This window comes from Trichosurus vulpecula, chromosome 2 (assembly GCF_011100635.1).
Source record: "Trichosurus vulpecula isolate mTriVul1 chromosome 2, mTriVul1.pri, whole genome shotgun sequence".
Taxonomy (NCBI): Eukaryota; Metazoa; Chordata; class Mammalia; order Diprotodontia; family Phalangeridae; genus Trichosurus; species Trichosurus vulpecula.
Window position 1 is genome coordinate 387425717 of NC_050574.1, and position 25507 is coordinate 387451223.

The following is a 25507-nucleotide window of genomic DNA, read 5'->3' on the forward strand; positions in this document are numbered from 1 at the left end:
ATACTCTGAGCATAGATCTAAATGCCCAATTCTGTTTTCCTAATTTGCCCATTCTTTCACATATCTGATCTATTTTTCATCCTCAATTCACCCTTAAGATCTCCATCCAGTACCATACCACCTATAAAAACAACAACAACAATAAATCTGTTCCTTAATAGGTTTTCATGCGTTAAAAGGGATTAGCTGTGCTACGTTTAATTGCAGAGGGCAAAATTAGGATCAATAGGCAAAAGTTTTAAAGAGGAAAATTTAGGCTTTATTTAAGATAACTTCCCAATCATTAGAGCTAGCTTTGTAAACATAGACTGCCTTGGAAGGTAATGCATATATCCTCAGTGGAGGTGTTCAAGGAAAGGCCTGAAGAAGGAATTCTGTTCTGGTAGATTTCTGACGAGATGGCCAGAAAGTTTCCCTTTTTTATTCTGAAATTCTATGACACTATGAACCCCAGTCATAACTCATCAGGTTCCTTGCCCCAGGCCACCATCAGCGAAGCGACTTGGAGTTCTGATTGGCACTGGCAAGCTGGCAGGGGAAGCATTATATACTCTAAGTACAGGTAGATTTTAGACTTAATAGTCTTTCATGGACTGGGCTAAGAACTAGTGGTTACGCCCTTTACTACATGATTTCTACAGAAAAATGCAACCATCTTCAGAAGTTAGATGTTGCTAGCAAACAACAGTAACAGCTTCAATTTGCGCTCCCACATAAAGCAGAGCAGTAGCATTTTACTAGGGAAAATTGTGAATTGTATTTTCAGTAATGCCAATAAACAGAGAGATATAGATGGGCATACATATGTACACGTGCACACATACACACAAATAAAAAACTAATAAATTTATCTAAGCCTAGAAACATGCACTTTAAAAACCTACCTTTCTCTCTTTCCTCATCACTAGCCATTGCTTCCCAATCATCCAAGCCAGTATCTTCACTTTCTTCTTCCTCTTCTGTAAATTAAAAATTTAACCGAATATGCAGAAACTTAATCATATGGAGATTTTTTAACACAATTAAATTTTTGTTCTATATAAGACAAAAATAAAGCGAAACATATAAGCAACTTTGGAAAATACCTACAAAGCAAAACTGTTCACAATTTACATTTAATAAAAATTCCAAATTTTCTCCAATTAAGATATTCCATATTCTTGCACAGGCATGCTTATTCAAAGTGTAAGCAAAATAATTAAATCTCAACTGGACAGCTAGGTGGTATAGCAGATAAAGAGTCAGGAAGTAACATATTTCCTGAGTCAAATCTAGCCTGACTTATCAGCTGTGTGACCCTGGGCAAGTCATTTAACCCTCACTGCCTCAGTTTCCTCATCTGGAAAATGAGCTGGAGAAGGAAATGGCAACTCACTGTGGTATTTTTGCCAAGAAAACCCCAAACAAGATAACGGAGACTTGGACTTGCCTGAAAAACTGACTGAACAACAAAAAAAATCTCAACTATTAGAACTGTGAACTCTGTGCCATCAAATATCACACACAAATTCACTAAGTTTTACTTTGAAGGAATTGTAGAATTTAATATGGACTTTCTTTTCAATTCCTAAACTCATACAAAAAGATTTTATTATTAGGATTGCAAATTTAGAACCACAGGGTCTAAGCCCCCTCATTTTCCTGTTAAGGAAGCTAAAACTTAGAGAAGATGTTAATCACAGAAGTGACCAGGCCTATGATTTAAACCCAAGTCCTCACACCCCACATCCAGAGAACTTTCCCCAAGGATGCACTGCTAGGTCACTTAATGATACCCTACTCTAGTGAAGATAAGTAAGGTACTTTTCAGCTAAGATATGGAAATGGATATGGAAATAGATACAGATGTGGGATGTGGATAAGGATACAGATAAGATAGGGAACTGAGTGCTCTTCATTATGAATGTTATGAATTTGTACATCCCTTTTCCCTCTCTACTCGGATCAAAAGTACATCCTGGGCATATCCAAGTTTGCAACAAGGTAAAATATTTTTATCAGCAGCCTCTCAAAAATGGCTATATGTTAGGTTATACATTTCAAACATTTTTCCCATTTAGGGGACTGAATTCAAAATAGTAAGACTTGCAAATAAATTCTCTCCTGAAAAAGTTCAAAATTCCTTTTAAAAGCATTTAAAGGCTGCAATTAATTTGGTTTCAAAATTATTTCCATGGCTTTTCAAATTAGTTATCCCACCCCCCACCAAGATTTCAGGCATCCAAAAAGAATCAACAGATGAATGTTAATGCCTTGTGCAGTGAAACTGGAAGATAAAAGATACACAGAAAACCAGAAAAAACGAAGAAAAGCAAACAACTGGGACTTTTACCAAACATACAAAGTCTTTTTTTTTTTTTCTTTAAACAGGGATGAAACAAAGTGTTATGGAATGTCAGTCCTCATCATTCAATAAGTGAGATCCCTCCACTACTCACTCATGCTACTGACCTGGTTCTACAAGAGGCAGGGACTCTTCTTTTTCTGGAATAGCTTGTTCTGTAACTTCTACTGGAACACTCACTTCTATTGTTTCTAATGAAAATAGGAAATAAAATAAACAAATATTTACTTACTGAAAAAGCTAATAAGGTACAAGGCATTTCTATCAATTTCTCTTACAACTGGAAAAGTACTGCTAAATATGAGTCAAGTAAAAAGCACCAGAACTCTAATGACAAAACATATTCAATATATTCCTATTCAAACTTTTCCTTCTTGATATATAGTTGATGAAACTTGAGGTTAGAAAAGGGACAAAGGATGAGAATTTTACTTTTTGTACTTTCAGTCTCTAATGATACACTAGATGACTTATTTTGGAATACCACAGCTAACAAGACCATACTAAAAGGAAGATACAGGATCAAAAAAGATAAAAATGCCTTGGTTGGTGACAATGATGGAAAATTATCAAGAATTACAGAATCAAAGCATTACTTTTTATTTTTTAAAGGAGTAGCGGTTTCCTCTCTGAAAGTCACAATGGACCTGTTTATAACTTCAGATAAGGCCAAGAAATAGAAGGTGGACAAAGCTGTGAAGTCGAAATGCTAACCTTCTTTATTTTCTTGTTGTGGCTGTGGTTTTTTCCTCTTTTTATCTTCATATATTGGCCTCTTCTTTGGCAAAGAATCTTTAGATGGCACTTCAACACCTAAAAAGGTAAAAGACAAGATTAAATAGCAGCTTTTTGACAGATAAAATCTTTTTTCCCCCAGGATTTTCCATTTCTTTTCATTCTTTAGTATATAATTCTACATGTTAAAATTTCCTAATATATTGGGGGAGGGGAGAGATTATATCTTATGGCAACAATAAAAACACAAATGAGAGAAAGAGAAATGAGGAACAAAGAAAGGGAAAGGTGGGAGAAACAACAACAAAAAAAAGACATCAACTTATGACACAGAAGACCCACCAAAAACCCACTGACCCAGAATGGAAGTAGAGGTATTGCCTTCACTGTCACTATTAAAATCTATGAAAAACAACGGCACCCCCTTCCCCCCACGTTGGACAATCATCACCATAAGTAAACCCCAAATACTGGCAAACTAGAGAAACTAAACAAAGCTCAACTTAAAGAGTCCTGAGATATTTATGACCAAGCCCAGATCTCCTTAAAACAATGATGTCTCAAAGAAAATAAAAAGGAGAGGAAACATAAAAGAAAAAAGGAGAAAGAAACTTTTACAAAAAGGGAAAGAAAGCCAACAAGAAAACAAACAAAATAGGTAAAATCTCCACAACAAAAGGATTACACCAAGAACTATACATCTACAAGAACTTCCAAAGTAGTTTAGAATCAGAGTAAGAGATATGAAGGAAAAACTGGAAATAAGATGAATTCTAAAATTAGACAAGTATGAAAACAGAGTAGGTAACATAATGGAAAATCTTAATGAAACAGTAGACTCTCAGAAACAGAGCAAATAAAATACGCAGAGATGGAACAGAGTAAAAGTTAAAACTAATAAGACTGGAAGATCTCAGATCTCTTAAAAAAAAAAAAACCAAAACCCAAGATGTAGCATTTAAGAGCCCAGTGACCCAATGATTTGTGGCTCAGAAAAAAACAAAAACAAAAAACACTCAAGAAAATTGTCAAAAATTTTTAAATAGAGGGGGCAGAGTACAAATTAAGAGCCTTCAGGTTCAGATGAAGAAAGCCAATTTTATTTAAACTTTCCTCAAAAATGTATATATCAAGTGACCAGTGATAGTCCCTTGCTCTGGAGGATGCAATTTACACGTTTACAAGTACCAATTTAAATAACCTAAGACTATTTAATGAGGCTAGGAGAAAACAATTACATTTTTTGAAAAGCAAAGGAAAACAGCCCATACCCCATGACTGTCCTGCAAGTTTGGGAAAAGATGGTGAAGTAAGAAAAAACTAGGTGGAACCTCTGGCATACTAATTGATCAATCAGTTGAAATTCAAGCAAGGAAATACAGAATTGAATGTAACTAAAGGATAACTCAATATTAATATGATGCATCAACTTTACACAATCTAAGTAACTATTATTATTAAGTTATTAAAAGCAACAACCAAAGACTAGACATGAGGGTGAAAAATCCATTGAAAGGGATCAATAAAATCATCTGGAGCACTGAAAGTAATATTTCTTTTAAAACAGATACCACATCTGAGGAAGGAGGGTGGGAGTAATTTCTAAATCAGATTCTTATTTAAATAAGGAAAAAATAAATGCAAAAACTTAAAGGAAAAAACTAAACACATAAAGATAGAATCTTTGGATTTGTCTTTGGTATGAGCAGAGGTTGAATGGTTGCGATTGTTTTGTCACAAAATAATAAACATATAATAATAAAGATACTATTCATCAAGCTTATGGCGTGGGCAGGAATAAAATTGAGCTGTTTAATAGAATAAGCAGTATAGTAGCTTGCATGGATGAGAGAAGAATATAATAGGATCTAAGAGAGAAAAAATAAATATAAGAATTCTACAATAAATGTTAATGGGCCAGATTCACCAATAAAAAGAATTAACTCAAGGTATAAAAACCAAAACACCCACAATTTGTTAATTATAATTAACACATGTAAAGTACAGGTCAAAGCATATGAATTTAATTTTAAGTCTGGAATAAACCCTATTATACAACATAAATTTTGAAAAGCAAGAGTTGCAACGATGATTTATAAATCAATTAGCCACATATATAAAACACTAAGAGAGAACTGAGAAACTATGCGGTGATTAAAGGCACCAAAAATAATGTAAAGTCACTATTAAATATGTAAGCATCAAATGGCACAGCAATCAAGGTCTTAGCAGAAAAGCAAACTTCAGTAAAAAAGTCACAGGAAATTAAGATACTAAATTTAGACCACCTTAGCATTCCTATGCCAGACTCCACAAATCTAGACGAAGAAGCAACTTATAAACTTGACCAAATTTTAGAAAAACAGATTTCAGAGACACAAGGAGATTTGAATGGCAATCCTAGGGAAAATATTTTTGTATGTATGTATATTTGTCAGTCTCAAGAGACATCTCAAACAAATAAAAAAAAGCAGAAACCACAAATACTTTACAAACCATATCCTACTTAATTCATAATTTTAGTGATTTATACATTGCTTCCAATATTGCAGATTGTAATCATCCATGCCTGCTTAGCTTGTGTGACTGCTGTCTATCTGTGCTAAGTGTACCACACAGGGTCCATCCCCATACGCTAAATTACTTCCTCATGTGTTCAACTTCAGTCCTCTAAAGTCTGTAGCATTCTATAACTTACAGTTACATTGCACTACCAGAAGAATATTGGTGTTTAAAAGATGGGCCTCTGGTTCAAGTTTGGTATCATTAAAACAGCACTGCAATTTTTCAAAGGTGACTCACTCTTCTCCTTTTTCAATTCTGAGCTCAATCATTCACTGTCCATCTGGAGTGTTTCCCCAGGATTTTTATGTACACAAACTGAGACAAAGAATTTGTGGAAGATTTCATGTGGAAAGATAGTGAACAAAAGGTTGCTAAGCCCTTTTCAGGGGTGCTTATCCACCTTTGGTATCAATCTGATTCACTCTTACCTGTGTCTCTGAGAAGCTGTTGCAGGTACAGGGACTAATATCCTGGTAAATTGTCTTGGCAGATGGGCTAAACCATAAACCAGGTTGAGGGTAACCAAAGGGCCTCAAACCTGTCAGTGAGTCAGGAGGATGTCTACCCTAAACGTGTGAAGACTTCTCCAGGCACACTGGGTGTATGAAAACAATTTGTTCAAATGGCCAAGAAGCGGATGAAGTAGGTACCTTGAGCACAAGATGCAGCACAACTTTAGAAGTATCTTCTTTTTGCCTAGTATATTCTGCTTCCCCGTTCTATGCTGTTCCCATTATTGGAACCCAGTCCCTCAATGAACTACAAGGTTGTACATCCAATTACCTATCAGTTTGGATATTAATCTTTCTTCATCTACTGGGTTTCTCCAATGTAGACAATGACAGCAAACTTTTAAATGACTATGGATCTCACCTGGAAAGCTCTACAAAGTACTGAAGCTTGATGCAGTAAGAATAATGTCATATACAAACAGAAACATCTGGAGGACATAACTAGGGGGACCTTTTTTTGACTTATGTCTCTGTCATAGACTCCTGCATGACAGTGAGAAACACTTTTGGTGATTACATGTCTCTGTTTTGTGTACATCATCATAGGAATAATATATCTTTCAAGAAATCTTATGTTACTTTGACTCAGTCACGAAGAACACTGTTGTTAGAGAGTTCTGAAGTCACAGTTTTGCTCGGTTTTTTTTAAGAGTCAGGAAACAATAAGATGGTGGAATCTTACATCCTCTACAACTTTCATTCAATAGTGTAATGATCAAGACATGGTCTACCATGAAGTATCACTTGTGAAAGCTTGTCTGTTAACTCCCAATAGCCTCATCAAAGAAGCAATTAGTTAGTAAATTTCTCTGACACAACCAGGAATGAAGATGTGTATCAGTCAGTAGTTACCGATATTCATTTAGTCATCTTTTTTGGTAATAAGGTCTAAGATTTTTTTCCCCCATACTTGTGATACTTTCCCTTCCTTCAGACACCATGAGAATCAATCCCTCAAAATGGAGTCACCCTCAACACGGACTACATCTGTACAAATGTGACCTATTTCTGACTCAAGAGCCAATGCTTTTTCCCAAGGCATCAAACAGTATCCAGGATGGTTTCACTCAAAAGTCTCTTAAAATTTATATTTCCTTTGTACGACTCCTTGCTATTTTATGAAGTAATTCTGCTCCTAATCTTTTACCAGGCTCCATAAGATTTTATAAATGAGTTTACATTCTAATCATGCCCTTGGAGGTCATGTCTCCCACTGGCAAGCCTATCAAGTGTTTACTGGCCAATTTCTGAGGTTCTTTTTGGTCTTCATTCGATGGTAATTTGTCAATATTTAACAAACTTGTTCATGAAACTGTTATAATTGGCATCCATGTCCTTTCCTCCATTTCTCATTTTTTGGGACATCAAAAACTTGGCAATGAAGTGTTCATTGCATACTGTATTTTTCTTACAGGTTTTGTAATCTTAGTTCTAAAATAAATCAGAAGTATGAATATGAAGACAACTGATCCAGAAATGGCTTGCTTCTCAGTAATGAGGCATTTTTTATTAAAATATAATCAATTGGATTTCTTGTGTTATTGTTTGGCATTCATTATCTAGCATCCTCTCTATTTTTTTGAAGATAATATTCATTATGTCCAATTGTTGGGTTTCTATAGTCTCTGACTCTTTGGCCTCTCCCAATGCTTGTTCTCAAAACATATTCTCTAGTATTTTTTACTGTTCTGAGAATCAAAATTGACATCTATTTAATTTAGATTTTATTGAGTTCCTCAGTAAGTTCCTCTTCATCTTCTGCTACAAATGTTAATGCATAAGCTGCAATTATTTTGAAAATGGTACTTTTACAAATACCTGTCCATAAGCACTGGATAACTAAATGTCATGAAATGGTATTTCTTCTTGCCTTTGTATACACCAGGGCTGTCCAAAATGTAGCCCTGAGTGCGATTTATGCAGCCCTTCTACAAGCATAGAAATTTACACGAATGCTTTAAGTAAACAAAGCCAAACTATCGCAGAGCTTTCACTAAGATGGCAAGTCAAAATATATTGTCTATTGTTTCAATAATAACCCTAAGGTTGGACAGCCCTGGTATACATTATTGCTTTAAGGAAAACCGATGAGCCATCCTTCTAGTAATTATTTTTGTCTTCTTATTTTATTTGTAGGAAAAATGTCAAGATGGATATAATTCAAATACTTCACTATTATGAACATTCATGAGTTATTGGACAAAGATATCATATTCGGAGTATCAATCATTGAAGTAATGTTTATCAAACCTAAAAAGTATTATTCTTAGCAAGTAGCCCCTCTCCCTCACTATGCCAGTAGAAGTCAAAAAGGATTACATTTTAGAATGTTAATGGCCATAAAGAAATCTAACACAAAGCAACTTAAATTACAACCAATAAAGGAAATACAAACAAAAAATAAAAATAAAAAAAAATGCAGATCTAAATGGAGGATAAAAATGGTAACCTAAATAATGAGTCAGAACCCAAACCACACAAACAATTTAAAAAATTATATTAAAGGAGAATGAAGATGAGACAACAGACCAGGGATACAGCTAAATTGGCCTTAAATGAAAACCATACCCCTGACCACTTATATTAATAAGAAAGAGAATTACAAATTGAGCAAGCACTTAAAAAGAGAAAAACAAATTAACCCTAGAAGAAACATAACAAATCTTGATATTTATAGTCAAGATAAATAGAATCAAAAAATTTAAAACCAACGAAAAAAGTTGTTTTTTTTAAATCAATAAACCACTTAGTTAACTTGATAAAAATAAAAAGCTCAAAACCAAATTAACAAAAAAATGGGGGATGGGGGGGGCCGCTGTTTGTTGGTTCCAAAACAAATGGGGAAAAGGATAGAAGAGTTTATTAAATGTTGATAAATTACAATTGAACGAAGACCAAAACAGCCTCAAAAATTGACCTTAGTCAGGAAACACTTGATATACTTGCCAATGGGAGACATGACATCCAAGGACATGATCAGAATGTAAACCAATTTTTAAAATCCATAAGGAACCTGATAAAACATTAAGAGCAGTATCACTTCACAAAATACGAAGAAGTAGTGCAAAGGAAATACAAGGTTTAGGAAAGCTGTGAGTGAGAGAGGAGAAAGAGAGGGAAAGAGTGGGAAAGAGAGAGAAAGAACACAGAGAGCCTGGAGAGGCAGGCTGGAGAGAGCCAGGGACCACTGGGCCACAAATATTAAGTAAAATCCTGGCAAAAAGATTACAGCAATAGATACAAAGAGTAATTCACTAAAATGAAGTTGATTTTCTATAGGAATGCAAGGAATGGTTGAATATTAGGAAAATAATTAGTATAATATTAAGTTTATTCAACATCATCTTAAAAGGTTCAAAAAACTTAATTAGAAAAATGCAAATCAAAACTGATAAAAACGGTAAACGGTGGAAAAAAATTAAAAGTCCAAGGGGGCTTTGGGAGAAAAATGATTCACTGCTGGTCAGACTATAACTGATGAAGTCACTTTAGTCCAGCCAACACTTCTAAACAATCACTAATACTATCTGAATTAAGACAACTTTCAACCAAAACAAAGTTCAGATCAGATATGACATAATACTGGTGCTAACTTGAAGTATATACCCAACATTTCTTTTTAACAAAAAACAATTCCTAAAAGGTAAAGCTCCATGACCATCGCTTGTTATCACAACTTTACAATGCTTTATTTAACTACTTTCAGGAGTGATGCATTACTGGGGATGCATTTGAGAGGTCTGGATGCTGTACTGAAACATACCTTAGTTCAGAGTTCAAAGCTCATTATAAGAAACAGAAAGATCTTAAAATGGTGTGATGTGTTACCAAATGATTTCTATCTGGTGCATATACAACTTGACAGATCTACTGGCATTCACAGGGAGTAGAATAAATCTCAAAGATACAAGGTAAAATACTACCAATGATAAAGTCCATGTCAATGTCTAGATAGATTTTCTCTGATTCTATATCATCTATTTCATTATTTACTTAATATAATCACAAGCAAACATTAAAAATTATTAAAATTTTTAAAAATCCCTATAAACATGAAGGGCAGAAGCTACCTTGCTTATCAAAACAATTTTTAAAATTAATATTCTAAATGGAGTAGAAGGCTGGCCTTAGAGAAGGGGACACTTGTCCCCAATTATATCAAATTTATATTAGCTGTGTGACCTGGAGGAAATCACTTATCTTCTTGGGGCCTTAGAAAATTTTCTAAGATTATAGGTTCCCTATGTGGTCCATTTGTATCAAAGAAAGACGTTTTTCAGACTGGGAATTCTTTACACCAATGAAATAAAAGGTACATACTCCCCAACCGCAAATAAACCCAAATTAATCAAACTATCTTGCATACGAATCATAAAGATTTTTATATGACCATACTATAAAAGTAATTAAATTTCTATAAATTTTATAGTACAGAAGGGAAAGTAGAATATTGTATAATATAAACTGAAAATCAGATTACCACGGTTTATAAGGCTCATTGCTCTAAAGGCAGAAGTGATCTCTGATGCTACTACACCAAATGCTACATTTTATAATCAAAACCATGTTCTATTTATATAGTATATTTAAATGTACAGATTACTTTTAAATTTTATTTTTAAACTTTATTTAATTATTGTTGTTTGTCCTTCGTTCTTAAAGAGGATCATGACATCTGGGAAGTGATGCTATGACATGCAAGTGAACTGGATTTAAGTGAGGGAGGGCTGTGCAGAGTCACCAGCCTCACTTTCTCCTCAGGAGCCATCTGGGTCCAGTGGCCAGATAGAGATCAGGATGACTGGAGATGGCCCTGGATACAATGGCAGACCTTGGCTATTTTAAACTAAGGTCCTTAACAGGTCTCAGTTTGATTAAAGCAATGCCCATCCAGTGATCAAGGCTAGGTAAGAAATAAGGCAGAGAATGGCCTCTTTACTTAGTTTAAAAAAATCAATCTGGGAGGGAAAGAATCTCAAGATTTCTGACCAAAAAAGAAACAACTGCTATCTACGTTCATTCTGAGTCAATCAGATCAAGCAATGATCAAGTGGGACCTATTGTTGGCCAATCAATGAGAGCCAGAGTGATTTGGGTTTATGTTGGGTCCTTTAAGAAAAATATACATACAGTACAATTAGATGTATAGATTACTTTTAAATTCTATTTTTTAAACTTTAAGTACTGCTCAAGGAAAGGAGATTCAAAGAAGCTAAGAGACAGGCCCTTGGTCATCAAGCTAGTGTCAAACACGGAACTTGAACTCAAGACTTCCTGACTCAGGATGGGGAACCTGTGGCCTGGAGACCACATGTGGCCCTCAAGGTCCTCAAGCACAGCCCTCTTGACTGAATCCAAACTTCAAAGAACATGTTCTATGTCTAAACCATTTACTGCCTCTCCAATCCAGTAGGATTCACTCCTGGGCTACATTAAATAAAAATGGCAAGCCAACACCTTAACCTTTTCATTTTAATCCACTCAAAATGAGAAAGTTTATAATTCTTACTTGTAAGAAAATATAGTATGGTATCTGGCTTTGCTCCCACAGAAGCTATCCACATAGCTGAGTTAACACTTATTTGTCAAGTCAATGGCCATCCTGGTGTCAGGGAAACTAGAGAGGCCAAACCGGTTGAACCAGTTCAAGCTTATCATGTCAGTTCAAGGGTCTGGTCTTGGTCAAGGGTCCAGGCCTACTGATTTGTATAATATGCATTAAAGATGGAAGGTAGGGGAAATAAAGAATGTAGACTAATCCTAACTCAGACAAGGAAGATCTAATTAACTTCACTTCTGCTTCTGTATCCTTATTATCCTACCTATATAATCTGTATAACCTAGGAAAACTATGTAAAAAGTAAAGAACGTAAACTAACTCAAGCAGGAGTGGAGGTGATGGTTACCTCCACTCCTGCTTCGGTACTGGTGTGAGCATTCCCAGTGAGCACCACACCTGCTCTCTCGAGGAGTGTAACAAATGCCTTCCTCTGCCCACTCTGGTGCTGAGTTCTTGGGTAAGAATGGGCAAATCACATGGATCTTCCTAAGGTTATGCTACCAGGAAAGCAATGAGCTGTAGAAACGCATCTCAGGCTAACTTCCTGACCCTGCCTTGGGGAGTCCTGAGATTCCCAATGTGGTGTTAAGAGGGCTACCACTTGGGATTTCCCTGCGGAACCCTGTGACCTGCACAGCCTTCTTAAGGGGCCATCATTTGGGTCTTCCGGCCCTGTCTCGGGAGGCTTGTGATCTTACCACAGTTCTAAGGGCCAACACTTGGGTCCTCCTTAGGGTCTGACTCCTAGGAAGCCCTGTGATCCCCACAGATAAAGGGGGGGCTACCACTTGGTCTTCCTCTGGGAGTCCTGTAGTCTGCACAGCCTTACTTAGGGATTATCACGGGGTTCTTCATCAGGACTTTGGCCCTGCCTAGAAGTCCAGTGATCCCCAAAACCGCGTTTCTCACATTACTTGTATTTTCTGCAGAAGAAAATCTGTAGGAAAGAAATTACATATACTTCTCACTTTGGACTAAAATCAACTTCACAATTTTTCTTATCCTGAAGCATTTGCACCCAATAAAAGTGAAAAACAACACAGGAATTGTGACACAAAGGAAAACAGGCAGAGAAAATAAAGGGAAGTTGAGAAAGACTCAACTATGCAAGACACCAAATAGAAAAAAGGGCAGGCCCAGTAATGTCTACTAAAAAGAGTCATTTTTTTCATTTCTCTGCTTTGCAGGATGGCTCAATACACCCATTTTCCTTGAAGTCCGGAACAGCTGCTATGGTTCTGAAAGAAATACGGCTAACTAATCCTGTCCTGTAGCCCAAAGTCACCTAGGCTTCCAGCACATCTCTGCTTCCACGTTTACCATCTCATCCCAAGTGCCTTTCTAAGATCCACAACAGTCTTCTCAGCCCTGATATCAAACAAACCGCAACAAATTCCATAATTGCATTATTATGCTATCACACGAATACTCACAATTAAGAATTTCTGTAATTTTTAAAAGCACTTTCTTGCGATGAGTCTCTTCTGGAAGGAGAGACAGCAGGGCACAATCGAAATCAACACTGGATTTGGAGTCACTATGACCTGGGTTAGTAACTTAGACTCTCTGGGCCTTAGTTTCCTCATTTGTAAAAAGAAGAATTTGGGCCAAATGGACCTTGAAAGTCTCTTCCAGCTAGAGTCAATTTAAACAAGATCAAGTTGATAAACAGCAAAGGGAGAGTTTAGACATTGTCTAGTTTCTAAAATATAAAAATATCATAGTTTCAAATATAGAACTCTATGAACTTGGTCTAGCATCCTGTTTAGTTACACAGCACACTGGAAGATAAGGTGGGAATAAGAAGCCTTTGATTCTTCTTTGGTCAGCATGTAGCTGCGACAGGGACTCACGTCTTGACCAAGGTCACTGCAGCTGCAAGGCTCCTTGCCTGACTGCTGTCCAGCCCTTGCAGAGATGACTAACTTTCCCCACCTCTGTGTTTTCTGATACTGACATGGGTAAACAGTCACCACATGTCTGAAGGCAGGCTGAGGTCTGGACGCAAAATAAATTGTCTGTCATGTGCAGCTCTAGTATGGGCATGTCTAAGCTACAGAAATAAAGCAGATAAAAATGAGTACCTCAAGGCTTAAATGTCAAGTCACTGGCTTAACACAAATCTGAATCTACAGACTGAAATTTGTAATGATTCTGACAGGCTATCCTACAAAAAGGAACCCTGAATTACACATGGGACCTATAAATAAGCTCTACCATAATCTAGATAATTCATGTTTGTTAATTAATTTCTATTCGAGTTTTTGCCTTTGAGAGAAAAAGATATGGCATGACACATCAGTATATTTGAATGCAATGAAAGAAAAAAAAATTTTTTTTTTAAATCACAAAAACAAACTACCCTTATCCTCTTATACATTATCAACAGGCTTCTGGCCAGTGACTAGGAAGGCAACAGCAAAATAACATGATTATAATGAAAATTTTGAATGTTCATAGTTTTCGGTAACAAGGATTTTGTTCTCAAATTTTGAATACACTTTTCTAGCTAAAGAAAGCAAACTGATACGTCTAGTTAAATTACAGACAGTAAACACTGGTAGGGTCAAATCTGACCTATAAACAGCAAAGCATAGAAAAAAAGCTGTCAATTCAAAGGTTACCTTCTTTGTATATACTTAAGGTTAATAAGGAGTCAGAGCTTTACATATTTCTTTGAGATTGAGATGGAAACAAGTGTCAGTGACCACTATTTGGGGAAAGGCTGAACAAATGACATATTTAATGAACTATCATTTGCTCTACAGAAGCAAAAATGTGAGGAAATTGGAGAAACACTGAAGGACTTGATTGAACTGACACATAACACAGAAAATCAAGCCAATGTATACAGTAACATAAATGATAACGCTAAAAGGTTATCTTGGCTACTAAGGATAAAATATAAATCACATTCTGTCTGTAGAGAAGTGGAAGCCTAAAGGTGTAAATTGTTAGCTATAATGTCAGACTGACTATCAGGGCTGGAGGCTTTAATACTTTAAAAAAGGCAACAGTGGAAACAAATTTTGAAGCTTTCCCTGACCCCTCTTCTCTCTAATGATCCTTATTTAAATTCCCGATGTCCTTGCATATTAAGTATAAACCAAATAATCTTCTACTTACACACTGCACCAACTGCACAAAGACTCATGGTACAGCGGAAAGAGGCTGTTTTGAGCACAGGCTCGGTTACCTAGAATCTCTGGGACAGTAAGGAAACTACTTTCCCTCTCTAGGCTTCAGTTTCTTCATTTGCACTGAAATGCACATCAACCCATATTCTCACAAGCGTAAGCCATGCTCACTCTGTAAAACACAAGTAAAACAGACTCCTTCACTCCATTGTGAAACCGTGTCTGCTTTCTACACGTCTGGTAGAAGACCTTTCTCCTGCCTCGCACAACATACTATTTGGTAATTCTATAGTGCACCTATGTAGTTCCATACAGTACAGATTTCTACGTGTTGTACCCCTTACAAAAGGGTAAGCTCCATCTCAGATGAATCTGATATCACACCTGGATGGTCTGAACACTACAGGCACTTAATAAATGCTGAACTGAAAAATTTCTCTAGCTGTGCCATTTTAGCATATTTTACCTTCCAAAAGTAACCTTGTAAGCACCTTCAAGATAGCAACTGTATTCTGTTCCACTATATCCTCCATAGCACAGAACAGTACAGTACAAAAATATATCCTTAATGCAATACTTGGTAAACGAGGGGAATAGGAACCCAAGGAGAAATCCAATACTTTGTTTTGCTTTCAATCATCAATTTAGCTTCATAATATTTTCTTTTTTGACATCTAATAATTTTCTAGATTGTAGTCTGGAAAAGAAGTGTTAGACAAAGGAACAACATGACTACCATCACAATCACTTTTTTAGTGTTTGAAATTTTTCAAAATGCTTTCAGGAGCATTATCTTTTTCAAACCCCAAACCACACCTAAACACCTTCCCAGAATTCACCAGCTGAGCTGGGTGTATGTTACTACTTACCCTGAGCTTGGAGAAGTTTAAGAGTAGCCTCAGCTCGAGCTCTGGCTTCTCTCTGGGATTTTGTTAACAGCTTGCCTTCCTTTTTCAAGCGTTCTTTTCTTTCTTTTTCTTTTTGCTTCCTCCTTTCTCTCTTTTCTTGCTCTAATCGTTCCTATAACAAATGATGCAAGAGAAGTATTGATATAAAAAAAAAATAATAAAAGAATCCTGGTCTAAGATCCAAATACTGTGTGCTTCCAACCTGGCTAACACTGACTATAAGGGTTAAGTCAGGTCACTCAACAAGAGATCCTGTTTTCTCATTGGCACAATGTTGGGAGTTGGATTAGATTATCCCTAAGACCCTTCCCAGTTCTAAATGTCCTATCAAAGTAGAAATAAGAATCCGCCATTAAATCATATTGAAACATAACCAAAGCCAGAAAGAGTTTAAACTCAGCATGACAGAGCTAGCCCAACTCTCTCATTTTACAGATGAGGGGACTAAAGACCCAAGAGGCAAAGACACTACACAGCATCACCATCAGCACTAAACGACTTCTAGGACTAGAGTTTTACAGAGAGCTTTTAAAGTCTAAAAAAAGCTTTTCACACAACATCACATTTGAGTCTCACAACAAACATGCTAAGTCCTAAAGGCATCATTATGCCTATAAAATAGATGGCAAGAGAGACGCGAAGAGGTTATAGTGTGTGTGTGTGTGTGTGTGTGTGTGTGTGTGTGTGTGTGTGTGAGAGAGAGAGAGAGAGAGAGAGAGAGAGAGAGAGAGAGACAGAGAGAGACAGAGAGAGAGAGAGAGAGACAGAGATGATAAGAATGTGGAAAAGGTAGAATTACGTTTTCCTAAAGACAAGTCCTGCTTTCTATCCAGTGTACCAGATTACTACAGGTAGTAAAGAGTCACAGTTAAACCCATTTTCTAACTGCAAATCCAGTGTGCTCTTTCTTACAGGAATGATCTAGTAACATGTGAAAAGATTATGAACTAAACTATTTTAAATAGCATAAATATTCATAAGCAAAGATTTTAAAATGTGAGAAAACTATCAAATGGCAACCATTTGCTTTGATATAAACGATTTTTATGTTAACTTCCACAGAGGAGGGGAGACAGAACACATTTCTTGATTGTATCAGCCATGAAGTTTTTTAAAGTCATTAATTCAATTATCTATGCAAATTCAATTATGTCATAGAATTTTTACAGAGAGTATATAAATTTAAGAGATTTGAGTAAGAAAAATGGTTATTAAGAAATCACATAAAAATCCAAACTAATTACTTCACTAAAGAGCTAAAGAAACAAGATCTAACTGACTACATACCTCTTCCTTACGTTTGGCTTCTAACTCTTCAAGTCGCCGGATGCGTTCCTCCTCTTCTCTCTTCTGTCTTTCTTCTTCTTCTTTAAGCTTAGCAAGGGCTTCCTGCATAGCTTTAACAGTGGCTTTGCTAGGACCTTTTTTCTTTTCTTTCTCCTTTTCTTTCTCCTCCTTTTCTCCTTTCTTTTTTTTCTTTTCTTTCTTCTTTTTGTCACTTTCATTATCATCGGCTAAAAGAGAAAAAAAAAAACAGTTAATTCCAACAGAAACTCTAAACATAAATTCCAAAGGCCTTTCTTGTTTACTGGTGAAAATAAAATTAGTTGTCTTCAAATATGTAAATTTAAAGCACATGTTCATTGTTTTCCCTTCGACATTTAACATACTATCTGCTCAAAGTTACAAAAATAATCATATCTTTAAAGTTAACAACTCTAGTGTTGAAAATAAGCCCTGAATATTTTATTTTTAAAAAGCTATATTTTCAATATGTTTTCAAAGCAGCTTATTTTGTAAATGCCAAAAAAAAAAACCAAAAAAAAAAATAAAAAACAGAAAAAACTTCAATAGCCAAAAATAGAATGATTAAACTATGGTACATTAATATAATGATATGTAATCAAATTAAAACTGAGAAGCATATGGTATATATAGAAATCAGGAAAAAATCTTTGTGAAATAATGCAAAGTATAAGAGCAGAAATAAAAGAACAGAGTACACACCAACAATTATAAAATAGGAAAAGTTATTTAGAAAAAATCAATGTACAAAGAATCCTAATGGAGACTTAGAACAAGCAAATGAAAAGTTATGATATTTTGTGCACTGAAATTGGCTAAAATAAACTGTTACTAATTCAAATTTAGTTATGGCAGTACTCAAGGTTAAACTTTTAATGTCATTAACAGTGTAAAAACAACTTACACTTAATGGCCATAAATTTTTTTGGAGATCTTTAAAACTTAAAAACTGATTTCCAAGAATCATTATCATTAGATAGTATAAAGTATTATTGAGAGTGAGTGAGTGAAAGAGAGAGAGAGAGAGAGAGAGAGAGAGAGAGTGTGTGAGTGTGTGTGTGTGTGTGTGTGTGTGTGTGTGTGTGTGTGTGTTAGAGAGGCCCACACAAGGGAGGAAAGAACATGTACTTGTGAATTGGATCTCTAGAAAAAGAGGTAACACCCTGTAACTGAAAGAAAACCAGAAACCTATGTTCTCCTCTAGTTTCCAAGCTCAGGGGACTTTTCCAGCTGTGTAACTTTAGGGAAGTTACTTCTCCTCCATTCCTCATTTGTAAAATAGAAATGCTAATACTCACCATATCCAACTTACAGATTGTTGTGGGGAAAGTGTTTTGTAAATCACAAAGCATTTACCAAATAAAAGGTCAAAAGATATGAATAGAAAATTCTTAAAGAAAAAAAAAAAGATAAAAACCAGATTAAAAAATGGTCCACAAAAAAAAAAAATGGTCCACATCACTGATAATTAGAGGAATGCAAATTGAAACAATTCTAAAGTTCTCTCACCTGTAATATTAACAAATTCTGAAAAGAAGGAAAATGAAAAATGCTGAAGGGACTACAAGAAAACAAACCCCGTGAACTGGTGGTAGAGCTACGAATTGCTAAAGCAGTTATGTGAAGCAATAAGGAACGATGCCCAAAAAAAATTTTTCACCTGTGCATATCCTGTGACCTCCCAATGACAATACTAGCCTATACTACTCTCCAGCCTTAAAGAGATGGAAAAAAAAAAAAGATCCCAGAACATCAAAATTCAACAGCTCCCCTGTAGTGGCAAATAACTGGAAACTAAGGGTGAACAGCTTAACAAATTGTGGCATGTGGATATAATGGAACACAACTGGGCTGGAAGAAATAATGAAAGAGCTTCAGAGAAACTGAAGACCTGTATGAACTGATGCAGAGTGAAATGAACAAAACTATGAGAACAATTTATACTAAAATAACATTATTATAAAAACGAACAATTTTGAGGAACTTAAGGATTCTAATTAATTAAACAATCATCCATGCCCCCACAGGATCAACACTTAAGACTGCTAACCACCTCCTAACAGAGAGATGAATACATGTAAGCAGAAGGAGACTCACATTTATGGACATAGACAATAAGAGAATTGCTTACTATGAACATTTGTTACAAGGGTTTTCTATTTATTTTTCTTCTCCAGTGGGGGGATAAAAGGTGGGAAGGAAGAAAAAAAAAATCCTTGTTAGTGGAAAAAAATAAAATATAATTACCAAAAGAGGTAGCACAATTTTTAGCCTGTGCTCCCACCAATAAATTTCTAAGTGACCATTAGATAAGTCTGTAAACTCAAGATTAGACACTTAAAAAATCATCATTACATAACCAACTATTCAAAAGGAAAAACCAAGAATGAGGGTTTCCTGCTAAAAAAAATTTTTTAAGGCTATTTGCAAATAACTGGTCCAACCAGATAATTGTCTATGCAAATAAACTACCGGTAAGAGCAAAAAATTATACCAAGTACACGCAAAATACCAACTGTACTTTTTTTCCTTTCCTAAAATCACCAACCTTCTGCAGTTGTGAGAGTATCTCCCTTTTCTTCTAAGGCAGGGGCTGCTCCAGCATCAAGACCCACTCTGGATTTTAAAGAGTCTTCCTCCGGTTTCTTCTGGGTTTCTTTCTGCTTTGTTTGCTCCTTTTTACTACTTTCAGACTCTTCTTTTTCTTTCAATTTTCTCAATTTTGCCTTTTCTTCATCTCGTTTTTTTCGCTCTCGTTCTTTTTTTTCTGCCTTCTTTTGTGCCACTGTTTTTATTTTGAAAGAAGAATCGTCATCTTCATTCCCACTGTCAACATGAAGAGCTGGTTTGGTTTTCTGATTCTTTTTCTGTCCTTTTCTAGACTGAGAGAAGTCATCGGAGTCATCACCACTCCCACCTGATGAATCGGCTCTGCTCCGGGCTTTACCTTTTTTAATGCTCTCTTCATCCTCTTCTGAACCGTCTGCTTTTTTATTTGATTTCTGATTTTTCCCTTTACCCTTCTTAGAAAGTTTATCAAAATTATCATCTTCACTTCCAGAAAGGGGTTCTATTTTTGTTCTGGAGGTCTTCTTTGATTTTGACTCTTTCTCCTCTGCTTCTTCACTATCATCATCCAAACTTTGTTTTTTACCCTTCTGGCCTTTCTTTTTTCTGTCTTGCTTTGAAGCACTGAATTCTTCTTCATTGTTTTCTGCTGCCTGAAATTGTAAATGATTAGCACATTAGTGATTACCTTAAAACAATGACCTAAAATGCACACTACAAGGCAAGGCTGCTAGTAATATTTAAATCTTCCTGCCAAATTCCTTTTTGAATGGAAGTAAATGAAACACGGATCTGTGAAAAATGTCTTCAAATGAGTACCAAGGAGTCAGCCTCAACTCCAGGAACACACTCTCAAGAGCTGAATGAATGGTGGCTAGCACCATCAACAGACCAGGTTCTTCCACTTCCCCTAAGGGAATACAAAGGTCAACAAAACAAAATACAACAAGCAATAAAGATAAAACCATATATGCCCTGAAGGGGTTTCTCCCCAGATATGGAACACAGTACAAAAAAGGAAAAGCTCTACCTGAATTTTTCTGAATTTTCACATTTCTAAAACTAACAAGCATAGTAATTTTATAAGCAACAGCTTTTAAATAATAAATGTTTATGGTCTTCAACAAACCACATATCACTTTAGTTCTAAGGTAGGGGATCTTAACCTGGGGTCCATAAATTGGGTTTATAAAAATACTTTTTAAACGCATTTTAACATAATTTGTTTCCATTATAATCCTATATATTTTATGTATTTAAAAATATTATTTTCAAGATTCCATAGGTTTCATCAGATTGCCAAAGGAATACACAACACACAAAAAAGTAAAGATCCTTGTTTAAAGGTAGAAAACTTTTTTTTTAAAGAAATGTGCACATACACAAAGATCATTTTACTTCTGTGTTTTCTCTATCAAAGAGAATTACTGCCATGAGATTGAACAACAGGCGCAGTTTCAGAATGTGAGCTCTCTGACACTAGCACCTGTTTTTTCTTTGTGTCCTCAGTGATTAGCAGAAGAGTGCTTGGCACTTAACAAGTGTTTAAATGTTGACTAACTTGACTTGACCTGAGAAAACTTGTATGATCTGATGCAAAATGAAGGGAATAAAACCAGGAAAACAACTCAGAAAGTTATGATACCATAAAGAAAATAATTTTGGACTCAAGGTACAAGAATTAGACGTATTTTTGGACACGACAAACGTGTATATCTATTTCATGTAATTATGCTCATTTCTTACAAGGAATACGCTCCTACCTTTTTCATCGAGACTTGGAGACAGAAGTCAGCTATAATGTTACATAATGGCAATGCATTCCATTTCCTCCCCCCACCCCCCACCCCGAAAACTGGGTCACTGAAAGATTTGCTTAAATGCAAAAAGAACATAAGTAGAAAAAAATTAACAGACAAGCAGGACAACTCTGAAAGTTACATAATAAATGTAATTTACTTCTTTTTAAAAAGCAAGCTGAATATAATAAACTCATAGTTTTATATAATTCTCTGTTCTATTCTACCTTTCATATCTTTTTTTTGTTTGAAAATTTCAGAAAAAAATTTTTCTTTTCTTTCTTTCTTTTTGACAAAACTACTACAGAGCTAAAATGCACTAACAGTGCTCTTTGGAAAATCTTGTAGAGTGTGAATGGCACATCAAGACCAGAGAATTTCAGGGTCAAGAACATCAAGCGAATGAATGAAAACAAAGCCATACCAGATCTCAAACTGTATTATTAAACAGTAATCATCAAGACAATCTGGTACTGGCTTAGAAATAGAGTGGTGGATCAGTGGAAGAGGTTAGGTACGCAAGACGAAGTAGGCAATGATTATAGCCATCTACTGTTTGATAAACCCAAAGGCTCAAGCTTCTAGGATAAGAACTCACTATTTGACAAAACTTCTGGGAAGACTGGAAAATAGTATGGCAGAAACTAGACCAAGACCAAGATCTTACACGATACACCAAAATAAAGTCAAAATGGGCACATGATTTAGATATAAAGGCTGATACCATAAGCAAACTGGGAGAGCAAGGAATAGTTTACCTGTCAGATTTATGGAGAACAGAAGACTATATGACCAAACAAGAGAAAGAGAACATTATGAAATACAAAATGGATAATTTTGATTGTATTAAATTGAAAAGTTTTTGCACAAACAAAGCCAATGTGACCAAGCTTAAGAGGGAAGTAGAAAAATGGGGAAAAATTTTTTGTACCACCAGTGTCTCTGATAAAGGCCTCATTTCTAAAATATATAAATCTGAGTCAAATTTATAAGTATACAAGTCATTCCCCAATTAATAAATGGTCAAAGGATATGAACAGGCAACTTTCAGATGAAGAAATTAAAGTTATCTTTAGTCGTAAGAAAAAATGCTCTAAATCACTATGGGTTAGAGAAATGCAAATCAAAACAACTCTGAGGTAACACATCACACCTATCAGATTAGCTAACGTGATAAAACAAGAAAATGATAAATGCTAGAGAAAATGTGGGAAAATTAGAACACATGCATTTGTTGGTGAACTGATCCAACTATCCTGGAGAGCAATCTGGAATTATGCCCCAAAAGGCTATAAAAATGCAATAACACCTCTACGTCTATAACGCAAAGAAACCATACAAATGGGAAAAGGACACACATGTACAAAAATATTTATAGGAGCTCTTTTTGTAGTAGCAAAGAATTGGAAATTGAGGGGTAGCCCATCATTTGGGCTGACTTCAGAAAAACCTAGAAAGACTTATATGAACTGATGCTGAATGAAATGAGCAGAAACAGGAGAGCACTATACACAGTAATAGCCATACTGCTCGATGACTAACTTTGCTAGACTTATCTCTCCTTAGCAATGCATGGATCTAAGACAATTCCAAAAGACTCGTGATGGAAAATGCTATCCACATCCAGGGTAACAGCTATGGAATCTGAATGCAGATGGAAGCAAATAATTTGCTCTTTTTGTTTGTTTCTTCTTTCTTGTGGTTTCTTCCATTGATTCTAATTCTTCTTCACAACATGACTAGTGTGAAAATAGGCTTAATATGAATGTATATGTAGAGCCTTTATCAAATTAAACACCATCTTGGGATGGGGGAGGGGGACAATGGTGAGAAAATTTGGAACTCAAAATGTTATGGAAGTGAATGCCAAAAACTAAAAATAAATAATTTTTTTTTAAAATCTGGTACTAAGAAACAGAGTGGTAAATCAGTGGAATAGAATAGGTAGGTACACAATGGCCAGTAGTAAACCATCATAGTAATCTAATGTTTGATAAACCCAAAGACCCAAGCTTTTGGGACAAGAATTCACTATTTGGCAAAAGCTGCTAGGAAAACTAGAAAACAATTTGGCAGAAACTAGGTACGGATCAGCATCTTACACTGTATAACAAGATAAGGTACATAACTTGGACATAAAGGGTGACAACCATAAAAAAATTAGGGTAAAGAATAGTTTACCTGTCAGATCTATGGATAAAGGAAAAATGTATGACCAAACAAGAGATAGAGAGCATTCATGAGATGTAAAATGGATGATTCTGATTATATTAAAAAGATTTTGCACAAACCAATGTAATAAATGCAACCAAGATTAGAAAGAAAGCAGAGGGCTGAGAAAATTTTTACAGCAAGTTTCTCTGATAAAGTCCTCCCTCACTTCTCATGTATGGAGAACTAAGCCAGATTTATGCGAATACAAATCATTCCCCAAATGATAAGTGGTCAAAGGATATAAACAGGCAGTTGTCAGATGAAGAAATCAAAGCTCTCCATAGTCGAATGAAAAAATGTTCTAAGTCATTATTGATTACAGAAATGCAAATTAAAACTCTTGAGGTATCACCTCACATAGTGGCTAATATGAGAGAAAAGGAAAATGATAAATGTTGGAGGGGATGTGGGAAAATTGGAGCAACAATGCATAGTTGTTGGAGTTATGAATTGATCCAATCATTCTGGGGAGTAATTTGGAACTATGCCCCCAAAAAGCTATAAAACTACGTACACTCAGCAATACCACTACCAGGTCTGTATCCCAAAGAGATAAAATGAAAGAATGAATGAATGAACTAATGGAAAAGAAACTACAGATATCCCTTCCACATTGCAGCTTTGATATATTCTCAATCAAGACGAAAAATCAAATGGGAATTTTGGGGAAAGTTTTGTGGAAGCCATACACTACACATAAAGGCTCGCAGATGACACAGAAAAAGTTTAAAAACTCAGAAATGCACAAAATATATGGATGGCATTGTATAATATCAATGCAAACTTTACAATAAGGTAAACACCCTATAAATGAAAAAATTCAGACTTCTCTGGTTATGAAAGGAAGGCCAAAATATTTTACATGGGTTTTCCAGATCCCTGGAGCTAACTCCCATGATGTGGAAGGGATAACTATATTTGTGCAAAAATATTTATAGCAGCTTTTTTTGTGGTGGCAAAGAATTAGAAATTAAAGGGATGCTTATCAGTTGGGGAATGACTGAAGAACAAGTTGCGGTATATGATTTTTCCCCCAGGTACATGTGAAAACAAATTTTAATATTAATTTTTAAAGCTTTGCTTTTCAAATTCTCTCCCTCCCCTCTCTACTCCACCCTTACAGAGAAGGCAAGTTGATGTAGGTCATACATGTATAGTCATGCAAAAGACATCCGTAATTAGTCACGCTGTAAAAGAAAACATAGGCAAAAAAAAAAAAAAGAAGAAGAAGAAAAAAAAAAACTCTCAAGAAAAATAAAGAAAACAAAAAAAGTATGCTTCAATCTGTATTCAAATGCCCTCAGTTCTTTCTCCAGGAATGGATAGCATTTTTCATCATAAGTCTTTCAGAGTTGTCTTGGATCAATTTATTGCTGAGATGAGCTAAGCCGTTCACAGTTGATCATGTGGTATATGACTGCAATGCAATACTATTGTGCTATAAGAAATGACAAGCAGGATGATTTCAGAAAAACCTGGACTGGCACGATCTGATGAGAAGTGAAGTGAACAGAACCAGGAAGAACACTGTACACAGAAAAAGCAATATTGTATGATGATCAACTATGAATGACCAAGCTCTTCTCAGCAACACAACAATCTAAGACAATTTCAAAGGACTTGGGATAAAAAATGCTATCTAAATCCAGAGAAAGAACTGACGAAGTCTGAATACAAATCGAAGTATACTATTTTTCACTTTCTTTTCTGGTCTTTGTCTTCTTTTACAACATGACTAACATGGAAATGTTTTGCATAACTGCACATGTAAAAACTGTTTATCATATCGGGGGGTTGAGGGGGGGAGGAAGGGAGAGAATTTTGGAACTCAATTTTTTTTAAATCAATATTAAAAATTGT

At 35.5% G+C, this 25507-nt stretch overlaps 1 protein-coding gene across 1 annotated transcript in view; it reads right to left on the bottom strand.

The window, feature by feature from the left end:
- EIF5B (eukaryotic translation initiation factor 5B) overlaps positions 1-25507 on the bottom strand; it is a 75375-nt gene that overhangs the window by 22729 nt on the left and 27139 nt on the right. The window contains exons 4-9 of the mRNA XM_036745704.1: positions 19615-20287; positions 17049-17275; positions 15723-15873; positions 3059-3157; positions 2452-2535; positions 885-959 (exon numbers count right to left, since the gene is read on the bottom strand). Coding sequence (XP_036601599.1) covers positions 885-959; positions 2452-2535; positions 3059-3157; positions 15723-15873; positions 17049-17275; positions 19615-20287 — 1309 coding nt within the window. The remainder of the gene's footprint in view (positions 1-884; positions 960-2451; positions 2536-3058; positions 3158-15722; positions 15874-17048; positions 17276-19614; positions 20288-25507) is intronic.